The sequence below is a fragment of the Calypte anna genome, chromosome 1 (assembly GCF_003957555.1).
Source record: "Calypte anna isolate BGI_N300 chromosome 1, bCalAnn1_v1.p, whole genome shotgun sequence".
Classification (NCBI taxonomy): Eukaryota; Metazoa; Chordata; class Aves; order Apodiformes; family Trochilidae; genus Calypte; species Calypte anna.
Window position 1 is genome coordinate 146,610,212 of NC_044244.1, and position 22,683 is coordinate 146,632,894.

General features: G+C 39.6%; 2 protein-coding genes across 2 annotated transcripts in view; one reads left to right on the forward strand and one right to left on the reverse strand.

Moving 5' to 3' along the window:
* UBAC2 (UBA domain containing 2) overlaps positions 1-22,479 on the reverse strand; it is a 90,717-nt gene extending 68,238 nt beyond the window's left edge. Inside the window, exons 1-4 of the mRNA XM_030458160.1 lie at positions 22,353-22,479; positions 12,237-12,364; positions 9,528-9,647; positions 8,979-9,085 (exon numbers count right to left, since the gene is read on the reverse strand). Coding sequence (XP_030314020.1) covers positions 8,979-9,085; positions 9,528-9,647; positions 12,237-12,364; positions 22,353-22,383 — 386 coding nt within the window. The 5' untranslated portion in view covers positions 22,384-22,479. The remainder of the gene's footprint in view (positions 1-8,978; positions 9,086-9,527; positions 9,648-12,236; positions 12,365-22,352) is intronic.
* On the forward strand, positions 6,394-7,359 carry GPR18 (G protein-coupled receptor 18). Its single transcript, XM_030458169.1, has one exon. The coding sequence runs from the start codon at positions 6,394-6,396 to the stop codon at positions 7,357-7,359; it is 966 nt and encodes a 321-aa protein (XP_030314029.1).
* Positions 22,480-22,683: the final 204 nt, after the last annotated feature.

Here is a 22,683-nt window from a genome sequence, read left to right on the forward strand (position 1 = left end):
AAAGCAAAACGTGACAGTAATTAGGACATGTCAGGTATAGTTAACTAGGCTGCAGTCCTCCTGAGCTGCTCTATTTCCCATTTCTCCAGCTCTGATGCATGCAGCATTTATACTCACAGATTGAGGAGTGGGAGAAGGACAGCTATGCCATGATGCAGCTTCTGAGTAGCAAACATATGGTAAAACTGGAAACAATTGCAGTAAGGTTCATTCAGGGCCATGGCAACTTTTAACCAATAGTCTATTCTTAAACCTTAACTGATGTACAACAATATGGGAATAAAAAAAAGAAGCAGAATTTCATCAAGGTTGAGAATAGCAACCCAAAACTGCATGTGAACTCACCCAGAACAGCAAGCTGGTAAATTAACAGACTGACACACATTCACTGCTGCTTCACTGAACTGTGCAAGAAGCTTCAGTTCTTTCTTGTCCATAGGTTCAAATATGAGAAGTTTGGAAGGACAAGGTGAACAGAAGCTCAAGCTTGCTCCTTACTTAAGTGAAGCAGACAGTGATCCTTCTGCCCCTCTGCGTGCAGAACTTTATCAGCTGGACAAATGTTACATTACAGGCAAAACATGCTTTTCTGTACCATGATCAAACCACTGAAACAGAAAGACGCAGCATACTCCTGCAAAAGCAACAGCATGAAGACAATCCCTTCAGTGCTGCACTTCCACGTTGTTGCAAGGTCTTAGAGTTCATTTCTTGTATGGGCTTCTCACCAGTTACTGAAGGCACCATGACAGACCATGTGCACTCTGCCTTAACCTCAGACCTGAAGTACATTGGCTTAGCTTTAACTACTTAAAAACAGCTTTAACACAACATAGTGCAACTAAAATTATCTTTACTCCCTGAACTTCAGAATAGCAAAACAAAGATCTTGGAAGGAACTAAGCTTTTATTTCAGTAAAAGCTGCAGAGGTCAAAGTACTCACCCATCTGAGGGAAACCAATGCAAGACACTCCTCTCTAGCTGATAAAACATTACAGAAGAAAAAAAACAAAAATAGAGACAGGTGCTTCCTACAACAGAAACCAAAGCACCAGGGGAATGCAGCATAGCCTTTTGCAAACCACAGTTAGTGCAGCTTTTCACTGGGGTGCTGCTCAAGTCTGAAAGTTTACCACCCTGCAGCTGCAGCCAGGATGAGCACCCAGACAAGAATTAGCACATCCTTGCTGATAGTGCAAACGTGTCTTTTCAGCACACCACTAGCAGACACAGCTGCCCCCGCAGGCTCAGGGAGAAGCCTTTCCCACCTGTCAGCAACAGTGGTTTGGCTGCCTCTGCTCCACCAGGCAGACTGTGAAAAGCCTGAGTGAAAGCAGAACACAGACTGACAGGTATATTTTATGGCAAACCAGCTGGGTGGATAACGTGTCTGGACACTCAACTGGGCTGCCATTATCCCCCCTTGTGTAAACTGCTAAATTAGAAATGTGACTTGATTCCAGCTGCCCTCACAAGGCATGACCTCCCCTGCAGGTCAAGACCTCAGCCACCCTCTTCAGATAAAAAGAGACAGCAATAAAACCTCACCCTTTTGACCTCCCTGAAGAAGACAAGCCAAGAGGCAGTTCACTGCATGGAGTTTTTCCAATCCTATCCTCAGCCTGTGCCTGGCTTCCACTCAAATCCAGAATTTCTTCTGTACTCCCTCTTCAGCTAAGAGGAGCACTGTCTATCCATTTGCTTGCTTCAGTAAATTCAGTGCTCAGTTCGGACTGGAAGGGACCTCTGGACTTCTGTCTATTGATTTTCCAAAAATAAAATACTCTTCCTTAGAAGAGTTCAAAAGCCTACCTACTCTCTTCCAGGAGCCACACACTCTTTTTTAAACCTTTTAAAAACATATATGTCACTGAATTTCAATGATTTTCACAAAAATCAAGAACATTATGAGTGATTCATCCTCATGCTGGAGCATGCTCCAGAGTTGTTTTGCTAATAATAAAGCCACTGATGAACTTCCAACACCGGTTAGTCCGTTAAAGATTGTCATTAATCCTAAATACTAAGCACTGTTTAATACAATAATATGTCTATAGGATGGTCTGGGTAGGATTTGCAGCTCACTGCACTTAAGAGGACTTTGGAATGACCACAAAAATTAAGTATTGTGTTATTTCACCTAAACAGGAAAGACCAAGTATTTAAAGATAAATACTGAAAACTATACCCAGGTCTCTCCCTGTGATGACTTCACCCATCACACTGACTTAAACAAAAACCTACAGACTACCACGAACCCACTTCAACAGAGATGAATGATAAGACTCTAGCAGACAGGGTATTTTCCACATAAGTTATCTTTAGCACTAAGTGAGGATCACCTGCCTACACAACTTTACAGTCAGTGAAGAAAGACATCACCAGAAACAAAGCTGATCCTAGGTACAGCAAAACTGCAGGCCTTTCTTGCTTCTGGTACCATGTTCACATCCTGGCAAATTCTTGACTGGAACATTGTTCCCTTCCTCAACACATACCTCTCTTTGCTTCACCTAGGTCATGGGGAGTAGGAGTGGAATTGAGGCCAAAAGAGGTAACAAACGCTCCATAGTCTGCTTCAGTGTCCCAAAGACTGACACTGGGAGACCTGGAGCTAGCAAGTGCTCTACAAAGATTTTGGAATGATCTTCCCTGAACAGCTCTTTCAAAGGTTGGATCTTTTTTTGAGGTGACAAAAAGAAGATGTAGGAAATAAATCTTTTTTACCTATCAGCCTTTGTGAATACACTCATCCCACCAAAGATGTCTGTTGCAGTGACACTGTTCAGAGATATTACTCCATTTTAATAAAGACTAAAACTAAAACTTCCCTTCATGCAGTATTTTTGTGCAAAACTCTTAAATAGACACGCTATTATTTTAGACTGCAAATAAATATTGCTGTTACTATAGTAAAATATGGTAAGTTTAAATTAAGCCATGTATTCAAGTGCATCAAACTTCTCATTTCAAATGAGGAGTTTCTGTCACTTTCAGACTGACTACTATCCAAAGTAATATAAACTAAATCACCACAAAAAACCAGACAGCACTCTATTTAAACACATTTACATTGTGCTTATTAGACACTTCTGCATAACTAAGATACATATTATTGCAGATACCTTTGCATGCAAACACCAACCAAGACCACACTTCCATTATACCACAAACATTTTAAAATGTATTTTAAAAAGATACCTAGTACAACAGACCAGTTTGACCACACTGGAAATACTATAAAAGTCTGCATGTTCAAAGGTACTAGAAATACGAGTTCACAGACATCACATGTATATGAAATATTAGTAAGATACTGTTAAGTATGACCAACAAAAGTTCAGAACTCGATAGACTGCGTCATTGTTTCCTGAGAGGAGGTATTTCAGCTAAGTGAAACTGAGCAAAGAGGAAGTCTAAACCTTCTACAGATCTGGGGCTATGAAAGAAGCATCTCTGAAGAAACTTCATAGTGCTCAAAAGGTGAGTAACAATCCATTATGCTACACTAACAAAGTAACTTGGGTGTTTACCTGTGCTGCTAAGATGGGCTTCTTTCTCCAGCAGCTGAACACAGCCATTTATTCTAGAACTAATGAAAAGAAATTTAAGTTTTTCATTGCACTTTCAAGACATTAGGAATAAGCAAGTAGGGCAAAATCATCCACTCAGAGTCACCCAAAGATCTACTTGTGCTGTCTTGGGAGATACCAACCTGAACTCCATGTAGACAATACAGATTAAAAATCAGTTTGTGTATAAATGCAGGTACCCAACTACACATTATTAAAACCTCGTTGTTTCTTACCTAAATAAATATTAAATTTTAGAGTCTTAAAACTTAAACTTAGGAAAAAAACTTAAATTTAGGAAAAAATCAGGGGTCGTGGTATTAAGCAGTATTTGGACAATTTTATATAACAGTAATGAAAGTGGGACAGTAATATTTCAACTCTGCTACAAGCATGTGCTACAAAAACCTTCTCCCAAGCATATGCTATTTACATTAAGGTCTGCTATCACTCTGGTTTTTTTACTTCTAGTGTTTTTCTCCCAATTAAGTAGTTTAGAATAATTCATAAAGATGCCCCCCAGACCTTTTTTGTCAGTATTATACACATAGTTTTTTCCACACAAAACATAAATTCTGTTACATGCTCTAACAACCTCATTTGATCAGAAAACACACCTTTATGTTTTGTATAGCTAAAAAAGTATGTTTTGATTGTAAGAAAATCAGTAGCCCAAACTTTGTATTTCTACACTTTGAAAATAGCCTGAAGAAGGATTTAATAGGTCATACTCCAGTTAGTTACTCCATAGATACTCTTCTCAAACGCAGCTGACATTTGCCAGCATTGAGGCAGAATGTTAGATTAACACTGGTTCAATCCACCATGTACTCCTACACCACTAAAAAAAAGTACCTGGCAACATGACAGCGACAGCAGAAAGCATAGAGCAGAAAGCCATAAGAATAAGCTTTATTTTTAATACTTTCTCCCTTTTTAGAGATAAAACACACAGAAACCATGCATTCTTCTGCTCCTGAAACCACTCTTGGTGTCTAATACTGTATGTTACTTGGCTGTCTGGCACAAGTAAGAAGATCAGACAAACAACAAACTTTTTCCTTCTCCTCCTCTTCACAAACTTTCCCCAGGGCTGTGTGAAAGGCTAAACAAGAGGAAATCGCCCATGCAAAGTCATGAAACTGTGACCACAGAACCAGCCAGGAAAGTGAGGGGGTGCCTTTGATCAAAGCACTAATGCAAGTGTCAGGCAAGATCTGCCATCTGCAAATGGCTCCAGAGGAAACCAAAGGATAATCTCTTTCCATTTGCATCACCTGAGTTTGTATAATACCATTTCAAATGTCCAACTCCTGTTACTAACAAGTTGAGAGAAACTATACAACCATAGTCTGGAGTAGCTGGCTACCAGCTGGCAACTTCCCCCCCTCAGAAAATACAGCTCACATGGGTCCTAGTGGAAAACTGCACTGCTCCCTGTATTTTTTAAATAGGAAGTCTACCAAGCTATCAATCTCATTCATATGTCAAGTAGATGTTTCTGATGCTCCAAAATTAAATACTGTAAAACAAGTTATCTACTAAGACAGCTTTTTAGTGTCTTTTATGAGCAACAGCATTCACCCATTCCTCTGGGAGCTAAGTAGCTCCTACACGGTTAAAATGCAAAGTCAGCGCTTGATGTTGCATATCCAAATGTCACTGCATGCCATGCTCCCTTATTTCTTTTCATAACTTGTTTTAATCATTAATTTTTCAACTGGGAAAACATGAAGAAATATTTTCATTAGAAAATCATAGAACAGTTTGGGTTAGAAGTTTGGGAACCTGAAAGGTCATATAGCCCAACCCCATGCAGTGAGCAGGGACATCTTCAACTAGATTAGGTTTCTCAGAGCCCCATCCAACCTGACCTTGAATGTTTCCAGCGATGGGGCTTTTGTCACCTCTCTGTGCAACCTGTGCCAGATTTCAAAAACTCAAATGGTTTCACCACCCTCATTGAAGAGGCTTCTTTCTTATATCTACTATATATATACACCCTCTTTTAGTTTAAAAACATTAATCCTTGCTATACTGCAACAGACCCTATTAAAATCTATGTCCCCATTTTTCTTACAAGTCTTTAGGTACTGAAGTGCTGCTATAAAGTCTCCCCAAAGTTTTCTCTTCTCCAGGCTGAACAACCCCAACTCTCTCAGCCTGTCTCCACAGAAGAGCTGTTCAGCCCTCTGATCATTTTTGTGCCCTCCTCTGGACTTGGTCCAAGAGCTCCCTGTCCTTCTTGTGTTGGGGCCTCCAGAACTGGACACAGCACTCCAGGTGGGGTCTCACAAGAGCAGAGTAGAGGGGCAGAATCACCTCCCTCAACCTGCTGGCCACACTTCTTTTGATCCAGGATACAGCTGGCCCACTGGGCTGGGAGGTCTCAGTGTCAGCTCACACCCATCTTTTTATCTATCAAAATAACTCTCTTACCTCAATTACACTTGTTTCAATTTAGCTATTAATGACTGAAGCACACTGGAAGTAGTTGCTCAATCTTGACTTTTTTATTCCCTATGTAAGAAATGTTTTAAGTAACAAAAATTGTTTATTTTAAACTAGCTTATAAATACTATTTATCACAAGTCTGGCAGTACAGGTATTTCCTTCAGGGCACACTCATGTAGTGAAGAAAAGCAGCAAAGCTACCACATTTTCCCAGCTAAATAATACAGTCTCATCACTAAACCCCATCCTACAAGAATCTCATTTGTATTTTAAAAACACTTTTATTTTACTAACAACAACTTTTCATATTTTATACTTTAGGGTATTTGATGGAGCACAACAACTGTTCCTAAATTCAATAAAAATATGATGCCTGAAAATCACCACCCTGAAGAATATAGAATTGCATCACTGGTCTTCTACAGCTTTGTACTGACAGTAGGATTGTTGGTGAATGCCACTGCACTATGGGTTTTCAGCTGCACTACCAAGAAGAGAACAACTATAACTGTATATATGATGAATGTGGCATTACTTGACATAATTTTTATCTTTTCCCTGCCTTTCCGGATAATCTACTATGGGAAAGAAATGTGGCCTTTTGGAGATATATTCTGTCGGATTATCAGTGCTTTCACTATATTTTATCCAGCCATTGCTCTCTGGTTGCTCACTTTTATAAGTGCAGACAGATTTATGGCTATTGTCCAGCCCAAACATGTCAAAGAACTAAAAAATACAAAAAAAGCTGTGCTGGCTTGCACTGGAATTTGGGTAATGACCCTTGCAACAACATCCCCATTGCTGTTTTTACGATCTGATCCAGACAAAGCCCTGAATTTCACCACATGCATGAAAATGCTTGATATCATCCATTTAAAAGAAGTAAATACATTGAACTTTTCTCGCTTGATTTTTTTCTTTTTGATTCCCTTGTTTATCATGATAGGGTGTTACCTCGTCATTATTTACAGCTTTATCCATGGCAAAACTTCCAAACTGAAGCCTAAGGCCAAGGAGAGATCCATAAGAATTATAGTCACTCTGATTGCTCAAGTACTCATCTGCTTTGTACCCTTCCATACTTGCTTCGCCTTCCTGATGTTGCAGAATGGAAATACAACTTACAGTTCCTGGGCAGCCTTCACCACCTTTCTCATGAATCTGAGTACATGCTTGGATGTTATACTCTACTATATTGTTTCTAAACAATTTCAGGCAAGAGTCATCAGTGTCATCCTCTATCGCAACTACCTTCGAAGCGTGCGCAGGAAAAGCTTTCGAACTGGAAGTGTAAGGTCACTCAGTAATATGAACGGTGAAATGATATAAAAAAAGAGATAACTATGTCAGGGAACTTCCATAGTGTAAACCAGTGAATTTTTTACTAAATTCTGGCATTATTACTACACTGAGGAATGTTGTATAGCCGGAAGCAACAGATACATTTGTTGCACTGTAAATAGGAGAAAAGCAGAATAACTGCATCCCTTTATACTTGCCCAACAGCTTTTGTAAATCTTAAATGAACAAAAATCTAGAATCAGTGTTAAACTTCTCAATGCTTTTGTCATCTCAAAAGATTTTGACTATTGCTACACATGAAAAAGTGACTATCAGTATAATAAAGTAGACAACACTGAAGAACTATGATGCAATGTATATATTAATCTTTCATATTTGCACTGCTAAATGCTCCTGAAACTACTGCATATCCCTAAATTCTAAAAATCCCTATATTCTAAAATTACCTTCATTCTCTCAGGATCAATATATTAGCATGAGCTGAAGAGAAAGCATTTGCAGGTAACATTTACATTTCATTCACCTAAAAATTTTTCTGATGTGGATTTCTTGATAGCTGACAGCATTCTGTTGTCACTGGCAAAAATACCATCAAAGGGTATTTGATGTTCATTAGTTCCCTGTGGATGTGATGTGCACATTTATTACACCCTGCTCTTGCACAACATATTGTTTTACACAGATTAAAATACTGAATTTGTCCAAACACACGAGCAGCCTAGGTTCCAGCCACAAACTTCGAGGTAGCAAAAATTATGAAAAGCTGCAGTACTACTCAGACTTTTAAGTCCTTTTGAATATTCACACACTACAAAAAATAAATCTTTATAACACCAAAGAAATGAGTTTTTTTCCTTATTCAGTTAGCCTTCTGCTGCTTTCAAGAGCCTCACTCAGAAGCCTAATATGGTGGTCAATATTAAAAATCTTGCTCCAAGAACTTCTATTACTAATTCAGAAGTAGTAATAAACTTGTAGAAGTAATAAACTTGGAGGTCTACTCCTCAGAGGCAGCAAGACATGGAAACCTGTAAGTCTGCATGAGGCTGAGCTCACTTGTCAGAAGTTTAACCACAAAGGCTCTGCAAGCTCCATGGTTCTACTGTAACATGTTCATCTCTTATTAAGTGCAGCAATCTCAAGGATAGGTTATGTGAACACAAACCACTGAATACCTTAAAGCTTCAAGAGCTTCAGATGCAAGCAGTAAATGGACTGACGTGCTCCAGCACTCAATTTTTGAAATAAAAACACATGAAAAAACAGTATGAAAAGCATATAGATGCATTTAAAAGTGAAAATGAAGATATGAACTACAATTGTGCTGTCTTTATGATTTAAAAGAGAAAACTGCTCCAACCTGATTTGAGTTTCTGTGTTTATTGAATTGAACAAACCTAAATATGGCAATAATTTCTGCATTGCAACCCATGTTTCAATCATGCTGACAGAGGAAAAGGGACTAAAAGATGGGAAGTAATCATTATATTGATAAAGTATAAATTAATTAACCACATATCATAACTAGGAAATGAATGTTTCAAAATACAATAGTTGTGATAACCTTCACACTGTAGTTCAAAATATGATTAATTCTATTTGAAGGGTTATATGAAGAAAGTTCTTTTGAATTGACATCTACTTACAAACCAGAAGGTAAGCTGTTGATGGTGATGCCAAATATATACTGAGTGATTTCTACAAGGAGAAGATCAAACAAGGCTGAGAGCATCCAAGCACCCAATAAAAAGGACTGGAAAGAAAAACAATTATAACGAATTTAATAGTTAAAAAATAAACCGTCAATGTGTCTTTAAATAAAAGGAAAAAAAAACTACAACAAAAAACCTCTCTACAGTAGCTCAATTAAGACAAATAAAATCTTGAGCACAACATAATGTCAGATCTACATGTTTAAACACTGAAGAATGAAGAGTTAATTTGTCACCAAAATTGAATGGGTCTGATGACTTTAACTCACGTAGTTGCAAACTTTAATTAGAATAATCCAATGATTGAAAGACATTATCAATTTAAAATTAGATTTATGAAAACCAAATTCCAAATTCTCTTAAAAACCTGCTAACAAATATTTCTATACAAAAACGTAAGAGAACTGCAATATTAATCCAAACCTACATGATACTAAACAGCATAGAAAAACATCTGCCTAAAAATAAGTAACTGGAACTTACTGAGAATTTTCTGCTGCCATATCTTCTTTCAAATATTCTAAAGTTGTAAATTAGCAGACTGCTGCAGAATGTATCTTTCAGATCAAGACATATTGTTCTTCCACATACAAGTCTCCAAATCTAGAAGGTTAAAGATTAGCACATTAATTCTCCCTTCCTTTAAGGAAATTTATTATAAAATTTGTGCTCAGAATGAGTGTAATACCCAAGTTAGGTAATGAAATGCAGTTTCAATTTAAGGAAGGAAAATAAAGGAGGGAAATAAAGACAGTATAATGTTGTAGAGTTCAAGAAGGCTGTTTAAAACAAAACATTTTCAAGGAAAAGATCTACCTGTTCAAATAAATCTAGAATTGAAATGAAGTGAAATCCATGACTTCTAGTTGGATGTTCCTAGTTGGTAGTTACAAATAAAATGGAAATCACAACACCAGTAAATTGTAAAATTACAGAAAAAAAAAAAAATTAAGTGATCCCCAGATAGCAACTAGCCCAGTCTACTATATTGAGCCTTGAACTTCTTCAAGGACAGAGATTCTGTAACCTCTCAGGGCAACCTGTGCCAGTGTTTGGCCATCCCCATGGTTTAAGAAAGAAAATTAAATTCTTACATCTAGGCAGAATTACTCATGTTCCATCTTGTGTCTACTACCTCTTGTACTACCACAGTACACTTCCAAGCAGTGTTGGGCTCCAGCTTCTCTGATCAGGTACTTGCAGGGAACACCAAGGTGTCTTTTCTTTGCCTGCTCTTCTTGAGGCTGAGCAGACCCAGTTCTCTCCTTTTATGTCACATGCTGCAGTGTGTTCCTTTCTTGTACTGAGGGTCCCAGAACTGGGCACATGTGTGCCCCACTAATGACTGGCCTCCAGATGGACTTTGAGTCTCCAATCACAATGCTATCCCTGTCAGTTCAGCCAGGTTTCAATCCATTTCCCTGCCCACTTGTCTGTACTTCATCAGTTTGTCTAAGGATGTTGTGGGAGACAGTGAAAAAAAAACGATGTTGTGGTCAAAATAAACACTCACTTCTCTCCCCTCACCCACCAAGACAGTCATCTACCTCATCATAGAAGGCTATTTGATTAGTCAAGATTTACACTTCATAAATCTGTGCTGACTACCCCCAGTCACTTTACTGTTCTTCCCTTCATCCATCTCCCTCATATCCCAGCTCAGCTTTGGCTCTCACAACTCCCTTTCCTAAGTCACAACCTGCTGGGAACTCTCCCCTCTGTGGAAGTCCTAGTGCTAACACACTACCGAGAAGAAACAAGAGGGACTTCATCATTCTACTTGTCCCAAGTCAAAAAGCCTAGTGCTAAAACTAGTGAGCAGCTTGAGTACCACCCCTCCTGAAGTCCAAATTCACAAGGCTCTGACCTTGCAGCTGAATGTTTCATGATACACATTAACTGAACAGACCTCCCATAGAATGTGTAAAGCTTCAAAGTCTAATTGCTCTTCACTTTACAAGATCTTCGTTTTATTCAGTTTCTTCAGTGCTCCTGAGAATCTCTCCTTTGTGGAGATAAAGATCTTTTAGTTTTGGACAGCACATATTTTGGTCTCCAAAACAAATGCATCTTTGACTGCACGCTTTCTTTCCTATGCTCTCTACCAGTTTTAACAACTTAATATCCAAAACGTATGTTCAGACCCTGGAAAAATTCTATTCCATTAAATTCATTCCTAAAAATTTTCTCAAGTGTTCTCATTTGAATATTAGCATCAGACTATAGTTATATATGATCTACTCTCTCTGATCTCAGAGGTACTCAAGTATATAGCTTACTCGAAAGGTTATGACAATAAATGAAAGAACCATTTCAGGAAAGAAAAAACCCCAAACCTAAAAATTCTCCAAAGTATTAGAATAGAAATATCATAGCTTCTACAGATACTTGCAAATGTTTATGCTTAGATACAGTAAAGATGGTTTCTTTGAATAAAACACAGCTACTGCTGTTTTTCAGTAGATCAAACAACTGGGAAGAGATGACTCTTCTGAAGACAAACTTGAAAACAAATACACAAGCAAAGAAACCACAAGTCCACAAATTTAGAACAAAACTAACAAGATGCAATAACTAAAAGATAAAGTATCTTAGTTTGAAGTAAGAATAAGTAAGGAACGCCTAGTAAGATAATTAAACAATGCAGCAGATTAGTAAAGAGCATGACAAATTCTCCCACCACTTGGAATCTTCAAATTAGATGCAACAGTTCTATTTTAACATCTAAATTTCAGTTTCTTACAACTAATTAAAGCAGAAGCTACAGAGTGTAAGTTATTGCCTCTGTTGTTAAAATAAATCAATATAATCAAGAGTAACTGACCACAATAGCACTCTTCAGGCTCAAAAACTAAGTACAATAAGACACTGACATGCACATCACAATACTTTTATTATTGCACAGGTTAAAAAAAAAAAATCACATTTAATTCACAGCAGGGTTCCAGATGCCACTCTCATGAAGAAAAATTATACAAGTAATTTCTAGACAAAAGAAAGAAGTGAAATACTGTGATGATAGTTTCAGATCATTTTTTCTCACTTATACCAAAAAGTGGCCTACTAGGGTAGCATACAAAAAAAAAAGCTATGAATAAACTGGTCTGCAACAGTGAACAAAGGGAAAGAACCAGAGGGGAAACAGACTGGGAGAAGTGCACAGATTAGCAGTCTCACAAAATGAACACTTACCTGAAAATCCTCTTTTATAGCTTGTAGGTTATATGCAAAGAACTTCTGGTAATGTTGGAAGAGCAGAGTCAGTAGAATTGAGATGGCACTTGGGACTAATAACAGACTCTTTGACAAAGGTGCTTTATCTTAAAGACAAAATTCCAAACAAAGAAAAAGTCATTTTAGAGAAAAATCTTTTATATTTGAAAAGTGAAATGAAAACATAATTGCAGTGGCACTTGACATTTTATCTCAACAGCTTCCCAAGTTCTGAGCAACTTGCAAATAGATAGGAAAACCACACCAACCAAAGGAAGTCTTCAGTGATATTAAAGACAGTTAATTATTAATCATTTTGTTTTCAATGTTCTTTCATGAAGTTATTTCTTTGGCTATAATTAAAACCAAGTGTTTTGCACCTATGGAGGTCATGCCCTCCTACGTAGTTCTCCCAAGGCTTAATCATGTTTCAGGAAATAAAACATTCACCTTTTACTGTCAGCAAAAGAGACATGCAAATCTAATCAAAACAAATGCCTTTGCTTCCTTTGCATTAGAGATTAAAATTAGCTTTTATTCTAGAGTCTGTGAAGCAGGAACCACCTGAATAAATGTCAAGAATAAACTGCCTTTGTGTTTACAACACTTGGATCTGCCATTCAAGGAAATACATCCAAGTTCATTTACCTGACAATTATCTTCCTTCCATTGAAGTCATTAAAATTATTAATAATGAATTTAATATAATGAGGACTTATGTAAAAACAGAACTTCTTTCCCCCTAGTGGTCACTCTTTCAGAAAGGACACTCAGAAGTAAGCAAGCAGAGAATATCTGCAATACTCATTTACTAAAAACTGTTAAGTGGAACATCCAGCAGAAGTATACCCAGCTATTCATACCCAGCTAAGCTGTTTATTTCGTTCACACAATAAAACAGAAACTCTTGCCCAGCAATTCAAGCCAATACAGAAACTCTGAAATACTATTTCTTCTATGCCTTTTCCCCTTTCAAATACACAGCTTTAATCACATTTACTTCTTTCACAAACTTCCCAGTTACAGCACCAAATCTACTGATACGCAGACAACTGCTTTTTCACAGGGTATTACAAAATCTGTAACTCTGTTGGCATTATTCTTAGCTAATAAAAGCAGCAATAAGACTACTTTAAAAGTACTAATGAGGATGAAAGAGCAGGAGCACAAGACCAAAACTACATCAAAAAAGTGTAATTAAGGAAACATTTAGTACCTATCCAGATAAACTGACTGCCATGAATGATTCTGTCAACATCTGCTGCAGACTTGAAGAGAGAATGGCTAGCAAAAGAAGTTGGTAAGGGAGGGGCACCAAAGACAAGATTTTAATCATGGCACAATCCCACTGCCATAAAAAAAAAAAAAAAAAAAAAAAAAAAGGTTCTTACTACATAATTTAAGCATGATCCTCATCGAAGTACTAACTGATGACATCAAGAACAACTTTCATGCAAACTGTTAACTGCTCTCAACTCATGCTACCTGGAAGTCTGCGACCTTCTGATGTTCACCATGTGAAGCAAACATTTCCTCCTACGTGTATCCTAATATAATCTTGTACTCAAACCTCTTTTTTAAGTCCATAACCATACCCTTGAGTTCATTATTTGCAGGCTCTTTTTTCCTTACTCCACTTAAGCAATTAATTCCTTGAAGAACTATCCTTTTATATAAATCAGGCAGTGGCTGGGATTGACTCAGGTCAACGTTATGCTGCTAACCCTAAGCTCCATACTGCTATGATTAGATTTTTTGTAAGAGACACACCAGAAAGCCTGGTTAATTGTTGGGGGGTTTTTATCCAAGAAAACTATCCATCTTTCAATCTTTCTTTGGATTTTTTTTTCTTCTCCAAAAATAAAGTCTACAGTCTTTACATGTCCATTTTTAAAATCATTCATTCCTCTGTTTTAATTAGACACTTCAAAAAATTTGAAGAGTCAAACTTCTTTTACTTTTAAGAGTACTTCAGTATTACTATTTTACCATCAAATACATTTATGGTATTTCATGAATTTGTATAAATTTTTGCAAGAACTCATTAATAATACTTTTTACATAGGGATCACATCACCACAAAAAATGTCACATGCGAATCACTAGATTCCCCACCATGACTATATATTTCTTTGCAGGTTTAATGTTCATATTTTACTGTAATTTTCATATCACTCGCTCATTTTCACCCTACAGGTAATACACACCTGAAATACTTTATTCTATCAAGTTCAATCCTAATTTGAATGTATTCAAAAATACCCAACCAACAGAACTTTGTTTTCTCCAAAAGTGTGAACACACATTTTTATTATGAGCCTCGTTTTAGCTTTCAGTTTAGACACTTTAAACCTTGTTATAGAGCAAAAATACTTATTTTAAGCACGTCACCAAGTGAAAAACCACAGAACTAACCCATTAATGCGACAGTCACCCACAGGGAACTTCACACGAGTCATAGAAACTTCTACTCTCAAAATTCTCAAAATGTCAGTCCAGTTAACTTGAGAAACTTTTTCAGATAAACAATACATCTCCTAAAATGTTTTTTCAAAGTGCTTCAATGTACAAGCAGTACTTTGCTTTACCAGTCAACAACATATAAATCTTTATCAAGGACTTCTGTGAGGTCACCAGTGAAGGAGCAATCTTCCCACAATGCTGTGTAATATCTCAACCAGTAAGACCAAAAATGACTAACAATACCATGTACTGCATAGTCGGGCATTTTGACATCCAAGTTAGATTCTTTACTTAGAATGTAAAGGTAAAATAAAGAACGCAAAATTCTCATCCAATCGATTTGCAACCATGTGCAGGACAGACACAGGTACTACCAATTTACTGGGGTACCACTGTCTACAGGCAGCACCATGTAAATCTGCACAAGAAGGAGAAAAACACAGTGCTTCTATGCCACATGAAGAAAGTAGAACGGAAGGATAAACTCTCATTTTGACTCTGAAGAGGTAATACATAAAATATTATCTTCAAGGACCTTGGAATAAATTTGCAGTGCTTAAGTAATACTGAAGTGACAACTCTTTCTCAAAATAGGCAGTAATAACATTGTTGCTGCAACACAGAAAGTGAACTTCCATCAAAGTGTAATTTTGTGATAACCAGCAAAACATGCCAATGCTATGATGAAGAGAAAAAAAAAATAGCTTCTGCTACTGATCTTTGCTTCTGCCTCATGCAATGGAGATGCTTTTCCCACAGCTACCCTTATAACCTCACAGGCAGATGTCCCAACCTTCGTGCTACCACTTCTCAATGAGAGGCTGATCCTAAAATGCAACATGAACAACAAAACCACCTCTAAATCTCCACTTTACACCCCTGCACTCCTTACAAAGGCAATGAATCCTCTTCTTCCACAATCTACCCCTTTTTTAGTGGTAGTGCCAATAACACTTTCAAAGTACAGAGTTAAGGAATAGATGTATCCATCTGTCACAAACAGAGGGGAAGTTTTATGGCAGAGCTGCTCCAGTCGCTTGCAGCTTCAGAAGCTGCCACTGCACTAATGAGAAGAATATAAAAGTTTCGTAAGGAGCAACAGCTACAGTTTAAATGACTTCCTGTTCCTTGGCTCATCACTAGTCACAGGTGAAGAGAGACAGCAGACGGGTGTGTGGTAACAGGCAGCCAGTCCAAGCTACTGTTTCAGAAGGAACATCTTTTCATGGAACATCTTCACTCCTTGGAATGCTATTCTGGGTCCAACATTCAAGTGCTGACTTGGGAGAGGACCCCATTGCTGGCTCCAGCTGATGAGCAGTGGCTGCAAAGACTCAGATTAGCTCAGGACATTTTTGTGGGGTCCCTACTGAGCTTACACCAGGGCTGCTGTGTAAGGGCTCTTTTTCCCCCACTAACACCTGCAGACTTCCCAAACCTAGATGCCAGGAGGCAGACATGTCACTTTCATACAAATTCATTGCTGGAGTTTACTACAATGGCACAAATATGTACAAACCATTTTATAATGCTGATACACAAGATCTAAAAGTGTTTTAAGTTGTAGCTGGTGCACAGTACATCTGAAAGACACTGGTGGGTGGGTGGTTGCCCTGCACTAAGATATCATGGAGACATTATTGTATTCCACAATCTATCCAAGAACCTGCAGCAGGCTCACCAACCAGAAATGACATTTCAAAATGGTCATGTTTTCCATTACTACTGTTTTCCCTTCAGATGCAAGCCTGCTACACATCAAACAGCAGCATGAACACCTCCTCCTGAACACGTGGACACCCTGCTTGTCCTTTATTGTGACAGCTGATGAAATCCACTGTCAGATAAGCAAATCTGAGAACTAATTTTTAAGCACTTCCAGAAAATGAAGCAGGTTGAAGGTAACAAAAATGCTCACCTCATTGGGCAGCCTCTTCTCCCTCCCAACCACAGAGCTTATAAGCATACTACTATTAGTACACACTGCCAGAAATACCAGGTATGGCTACACAACACCACATGGAGATACCCACACTAACTTGAAATGAGCCAGCTCTGAAGCAGCAGCACAATAGCCATGTTTTTGTGGGGTTTTGATGCACAGCTAATTGAACTGATGCAGGTAAACTGTCCCCAGAAATCAAGCTAATATTTTGAACCAGGTTGCTCTGTGGCAGGCTGATTTGCTGTCTCATGTAGCACTGCACTGTGCAATATTGTTATGCATAGAAGTTTGATATATTCAATACATACTTCATTTTTAATTTAGTCATACCACACAGCATCAACCTACATCCCTTTATGATTTTCCTGATGCCTGTGCACAACACAGTCTTATAGGTTATGCAAGCAGAGGAGCACAGCATCTCCTTCTTGCCTGAGGAATCTAACAAATTGCACTACATGGTTCACAGAGAGGTAGAAGTGTAAGTTGCATTAGGAAAAATGCTTGCCCACAAGTTCAAAGGACTCTCTTCCCTACTCCTACACGAAGCACCTTATGTGTGAAAGTCAAAGCAAATGTTCTTCAGAAGTAGCAAGTGGACAGGCTTTAAAACATGGACTCAGATTTTTCCTTAAATACAGACTAGCTCAAATAGTCCTTCCTATTACAATTATGTGCAGTATTGCACATAACATTACGAATATAGGCAGGGGATATTACAATGTCTGTAGAAAAGTTTAGTGTTGGTCTGACAGGTTGAAGATGTTAGAATAGCCTCAGTGTCTTGAAATGGAGAGCCTGTTGTGCACTGTACACTGTACACAGCTCCTGGGATAAGGCATACTGGAGAAAAAGCAGCACCTTGAGCTAAGCAGCACAACAGTAAACCAGTCAGCCCAGTGTCAGCCTTCACATTGTCAGTGCTCACATTACCCTTTGCAGAGCCACTGAAGTGTTCCACCAGTATCCTCCATGGGACTCCAGTTGCTGGCAGACTGCAGCACAAGAAACCAGTCTGGGTGCAGCACCATAGCCCAACTCTCAAGCCCCTCCTGAAAGCCAGGTACTGCTGTACATTCCCTGAACACACTGCAATGCTGTTTTGGAAGTTAACTGGGTTAGCACTGGTAAGACATTTGAGTATGTCTGTGCTGTGCTTCCTACTACCTGGAGTAATTGGCTTTTTTTTCCCAGAGCATCCCAGCTCCACCAATATTGCAGATTACACAGTTTCCCTTAACAAGGGCAAACTGTCTTTGTCCTTTGAAGTGGCATCCTTCCTCCTTTCCTGAAATTTGCATCTCCTAGTTGTAACATTTACCAGGTGCATTTATTTTTACACCTCCTCATCCAAAATCAACGTGTCATGCACTGAGTAGGTGTTATCAGCTCCCAACGGTGCCATCATCTGCTGCACCTGATAACTGACTGTTAGGAATTCTGCATTTCACTGCTAGCAAAAGACCTACTTGTCTGAACTGCCTCTTGTGCACCCAGGGTTGGACTGCTTGTTTCTTGGAGGGGTTTGCTTCCACGTATGTCTCTTGTAACATCACTTCTCAAGAACCTCTCTGCCCATGCATATGATTTTAAAGGGTACTGAACAGCAGAAGTAGGACAGAGGATTTATACTGGGAAACTCTTAATTTAGGATAAGAAATACTACAGAAACACTTGATGTAAGAACTCAACGGCAGTGTTCAAACTCATGACACATCTTAAAAGGCAGAAGGACAAGCTCAAGGACACAGACCCAGCTAATCAACATTGTTTACAAGAAAGTCTAACTTCAACAGAATAACTAGTAACTTGGAAAACACTGTTTCTTCAGCATAGTCATGATATTTCAGCAGAAATAAAATTTAGCCATCAACCAAGAGAAGATCCATGTAACAAAAACAGCCAATGGGTCTACCTATAGATAAATCTAGATAGGGGTTTTTTTAGGACTGTAAAGAACTCAACAACCTTGCCCTAAAGCAAGAATAACAATCAGGCCAGCTACAGTAAATAAGTGGACTTAAAAGAATAAGTTTAGCTCAGTTAAGCTTTTTTGAAGTCAGTAATCAGGTATGTCAGGGGGCCTTACAGTACAAAACCAAAATGCATTCAGATTCAACAAACCTAACAGGCATCTTGCTCTAGAAATCTGGAAATGGAGCCACACAGTACTCTACCCAAATAGACACGTAGCTGAAATCCTTTTATTGATGAAATCAAAATACTCAAGTTTTTCATTACTCACTCAATATTTTGTTTATGCATGCAGATAGAGATTTTCCCAAATAAACATTATTAAAAACTGTGCTAACAGGAAACAGCAATTTCTTTCTCCCATGTTTCCTAGAAACACTACATCAGTATATTGCTAAGTGGCAGCAGTCTACCAAAATTCAGTCATCTCTTCTGCTGCATTTTTCATATTAGACATCTGAAATATTAAACAATAACTTAATTTTAATGAGCACATAGGCTTTTCATTTTAATTAGAAGCTATCTTTTCATGACCACATACAGTTAACATTCTAAGATATACAAAAAGACAGAATTGCTTATAGTATCAATCAAAGTTTCACATATTTTCTACAGTAAGAGGAGTATGGTAAAAAATGTCCAGTAATTAGTATACTAATTAAATTATTCTATGTGATGAAGGCCAAAGACCAGTTTAAAATGCATCTCAAGTAAGCAGCTTGAAAATATCCTCATCATGCATGCAAGCAGTTTAAAAGAAGATACTTGTTTTCATCATAACATCAAGAGATGAGAGGCAGCCTAGACAAACCTAGAAGCCAGGATGCAAGAAGGGGGAAAGGTACTAATGCAGCATCAATTAAAAGGAGACAGGCTTTATAGGACACTGATATCAATTTGATCTATCTGCTGCATCAAATAAAGCACAAGGATTTTTTAATTATTTCTGTCATTTAGACCTCCAGTGACAACACAGACTATCAATTTCGTCTCTGTTTGTTTCCTACAATCTCCTGAAATTATATGACATAGTTCACTGTCATTGATTTTGGTTTATTCTAAAATTAGCAGAAGAAATAAAACCCAAAGAATTAAAAAAACAGGGGTAACAATATTCTCATTTATGGTTCTATCAATCTGCATTTGACTAATATTACCAGATGGAGCAAAGAGTTTATAGTCAGCTGCAACTGCTGCTGCTATGAACCACTGGTTACTCTCATATCAGAAAATTATTAAATGCAATACCAAGAATTAACTAACCAGAAGAATTTACAAGAACCAGAATATTTCAAATTACTTGAATAATTATTTAGGTTCTGGTAAGAAGTTTCAAAATTAGAAAGATGTTTTTAAAAATGAGAGTAGGCCAACCCTAGACTTGCTTCTAGAAAACTAGAGGTAAGGGTGTCTCTGGCACTCTTGTTAAAACAATTCCCATAAGCAGCCCAGTAAGAAACACATTACCAAAACGTAGTTGAGCTGGGGAATCATTTGTTGCTTGTTTGCTTTCCATTGATAAAGAGGGAAAATCTACAGAAAGGAATGAAAGCAAGGCAAAAGGAATACAGTAACCTCTGACATTTTTACCACCATTAACTATGTCTGACAATGCTAAAGCCCTAAATCTACTAGAAACAGACTTGACAAGGTCACTTTTTAAAATTACCTGATACATGTGGCTAAAAAGAACTTAGCATGACTAAGCTTTACCAAATGGCATTGTGATATGGCTTTAAACAGTACAGATGTTAAGAAGTGTGTCAGTGACAGAACATCAGCCTATAGGAGACTTCAGTCTGACCTGACACACTCATACTCATTGCTGTTGTACCAGGAGTTGGCTTACTTTACCTAGGGTCTCTTATACAGGTCCTTTTATCCAATAACTGTGCCCCAACATCTGTTTGTCATTGGTTCTGTGCCAGAGGTTACTGCTCCCAAGACCCAGTGGCAGAGCAGAATATGGGCACACACGTACACTCTGGTGCAGCATCGGGCACTGATTCATTAACTGCCTAAAAAATCAGATTCTGCATCACATCAGCGACAGAATCCCACATAACTGCTGCTACTGAAGCAGGCACTTCTGCTGCAAAGGCAGGCAGGAACTGAGTCTGAGGGCACAGGGACATCTTAGACTGCCACAGTTGTGCACTAGGTGATCACACAGCATTGCCACCTAAATCTGTTCCTCTACTAGAGTCTGTCAGTGAACCTACAGCAGCCAAGTTTTACTGTGAAAAATTATTTTAGGTCAAGGAGTGAGTTCAGTAAGAGGGTGTATTGTACCACTTTTCCAGAAGATAATCTTTTTAAAAAGGTATAACAGCTACTTTCTGAAGAATGGAATTTTGTCTAGCTTTTTCTCCTAGAACAAATATGTTTCTTAAGACTACAATTTTCCATTTACCCTTCTGATGGACTGACCTGGGAAAAAAAAAACAAACAAACAATGAAATTCCACTCATTCAGCCAAACAAGGACACTTTTCACGGCACCTTCACTCTCATAGAATAATACACAAAGACATGTCACCAAAACGTTGTTATTCTAAAGTGTCTGCTACAGGGGAGGAAGAGAGGGGGAGGAATTAAATTCACAGGAGCTGTGAATCAAGTACAGTCTTATTAGATCCATCTGCAACAATACTTCCCCCCTCATTTGGATGCCTCAAGCAGAACATAGGTACAACTAATACCCCTTCTTTCTTAAATGCCAGACTTATTGCCCACTAGTAAGAGGGTGCTTTCACACTCTGATTCGGATTTTTTGCGAGTCACGAGTTAGTCAGCAAAGTTGTATCCCAGCCTGCTCTTTAGACTGTAGTGTCAAAGTGCACACCGCAGCAGCCACTTCAGTTCTTCGTTGCCGTTTCTACACGCAGCAGAGGTCCTTTGACCTGGAAACAAGCTCAGAAGCAACCCTCAGAACCTCTGAAGACTACTCAGATAGCTCCAGGACACGAAATAATTGACATATGCTGAATGTAAAAATAAAGTTAGAACAGAGCTGGAAACGTCTTTGCCCTTAAACCGGTCTTCCCAATAAGCCGGTTTAAACAAGAACCTCCTTTCACATCGAAATAAGAGTTCTTTCTCTGATGTATATCTCATCTCTCTGATATATTTCTATATATAGATGTCTAAACACACATTTAAACACACAAAAATCTGGGGAGATGACCCCGGGAAAACCGTGCCGGGCGAGGACCTCTCTCCGCCCAGCCGCAGCCCCTCACATCGGGCCGGGCCGCGCCCGGCACCAAAACCCACCGAACCGAAGAGACACACGCAGTCCCCCCACCCCAGCGCTGCCGAAGGCACCGCCGCGACCAGCGCCCACCCCACGCCGGTACCGCGCCCTCGGTCATGCATCGGGAGAAACCCCAGTTTAAATGTCAGGCCCAGCCCGGGCTGAGACAGCGGGGACCGGGGGTGGGGAGGCCGTCGGCCCCCTCAGGCGAGGCGGCGGGAGCGGCGGCGGCGGGAGCGGCCCCGCTACCCCCTGCGGCACTTTCAGCGGTGACGGCGCCGCCATGCCCCCAGCTCCATAGCGGCGTCACCCCCCGCCCCGGCGGCTCGGTCCCGTCCCATTGCCCGGCAGAGGGGGCCGGGCCACCCGCCGCGGGGGAGACGCCGACACACCCCTCGCCGCTGCCGCCCTCCCCCGGCTCCGTCCTTCCCGGGTTGCGGCGGAGCTGGGGTACTCACAGAGCCCGTTGGAACCGGTACTGGTGAACATGGCGCCGACCCGACCCGACCCGGCCCGGCCCAGCAGCGGCGGGCGCCGCTGGCGGAACCCCCCCCCGGAGGCCGGCAGACCCCGAGGAGCAACTGCAGGCCGGGGGCAGCGCCGCTAAGGCGGCCGCGATGGGCCAAACGCCGCCGTCGTCAGCCGAGCGGCCGGCGCCCTCTGCTGGGCCCGCTGGGCGGGAGTAAAGGGGAGGTGAGGGGGAGCCCGGTCCCGAGAGTCCTTCCCCTGCTCCCCAGGCCACCTACGGCACTACGGATCCCATACGATCCCCTGTAGTGCGGATACATT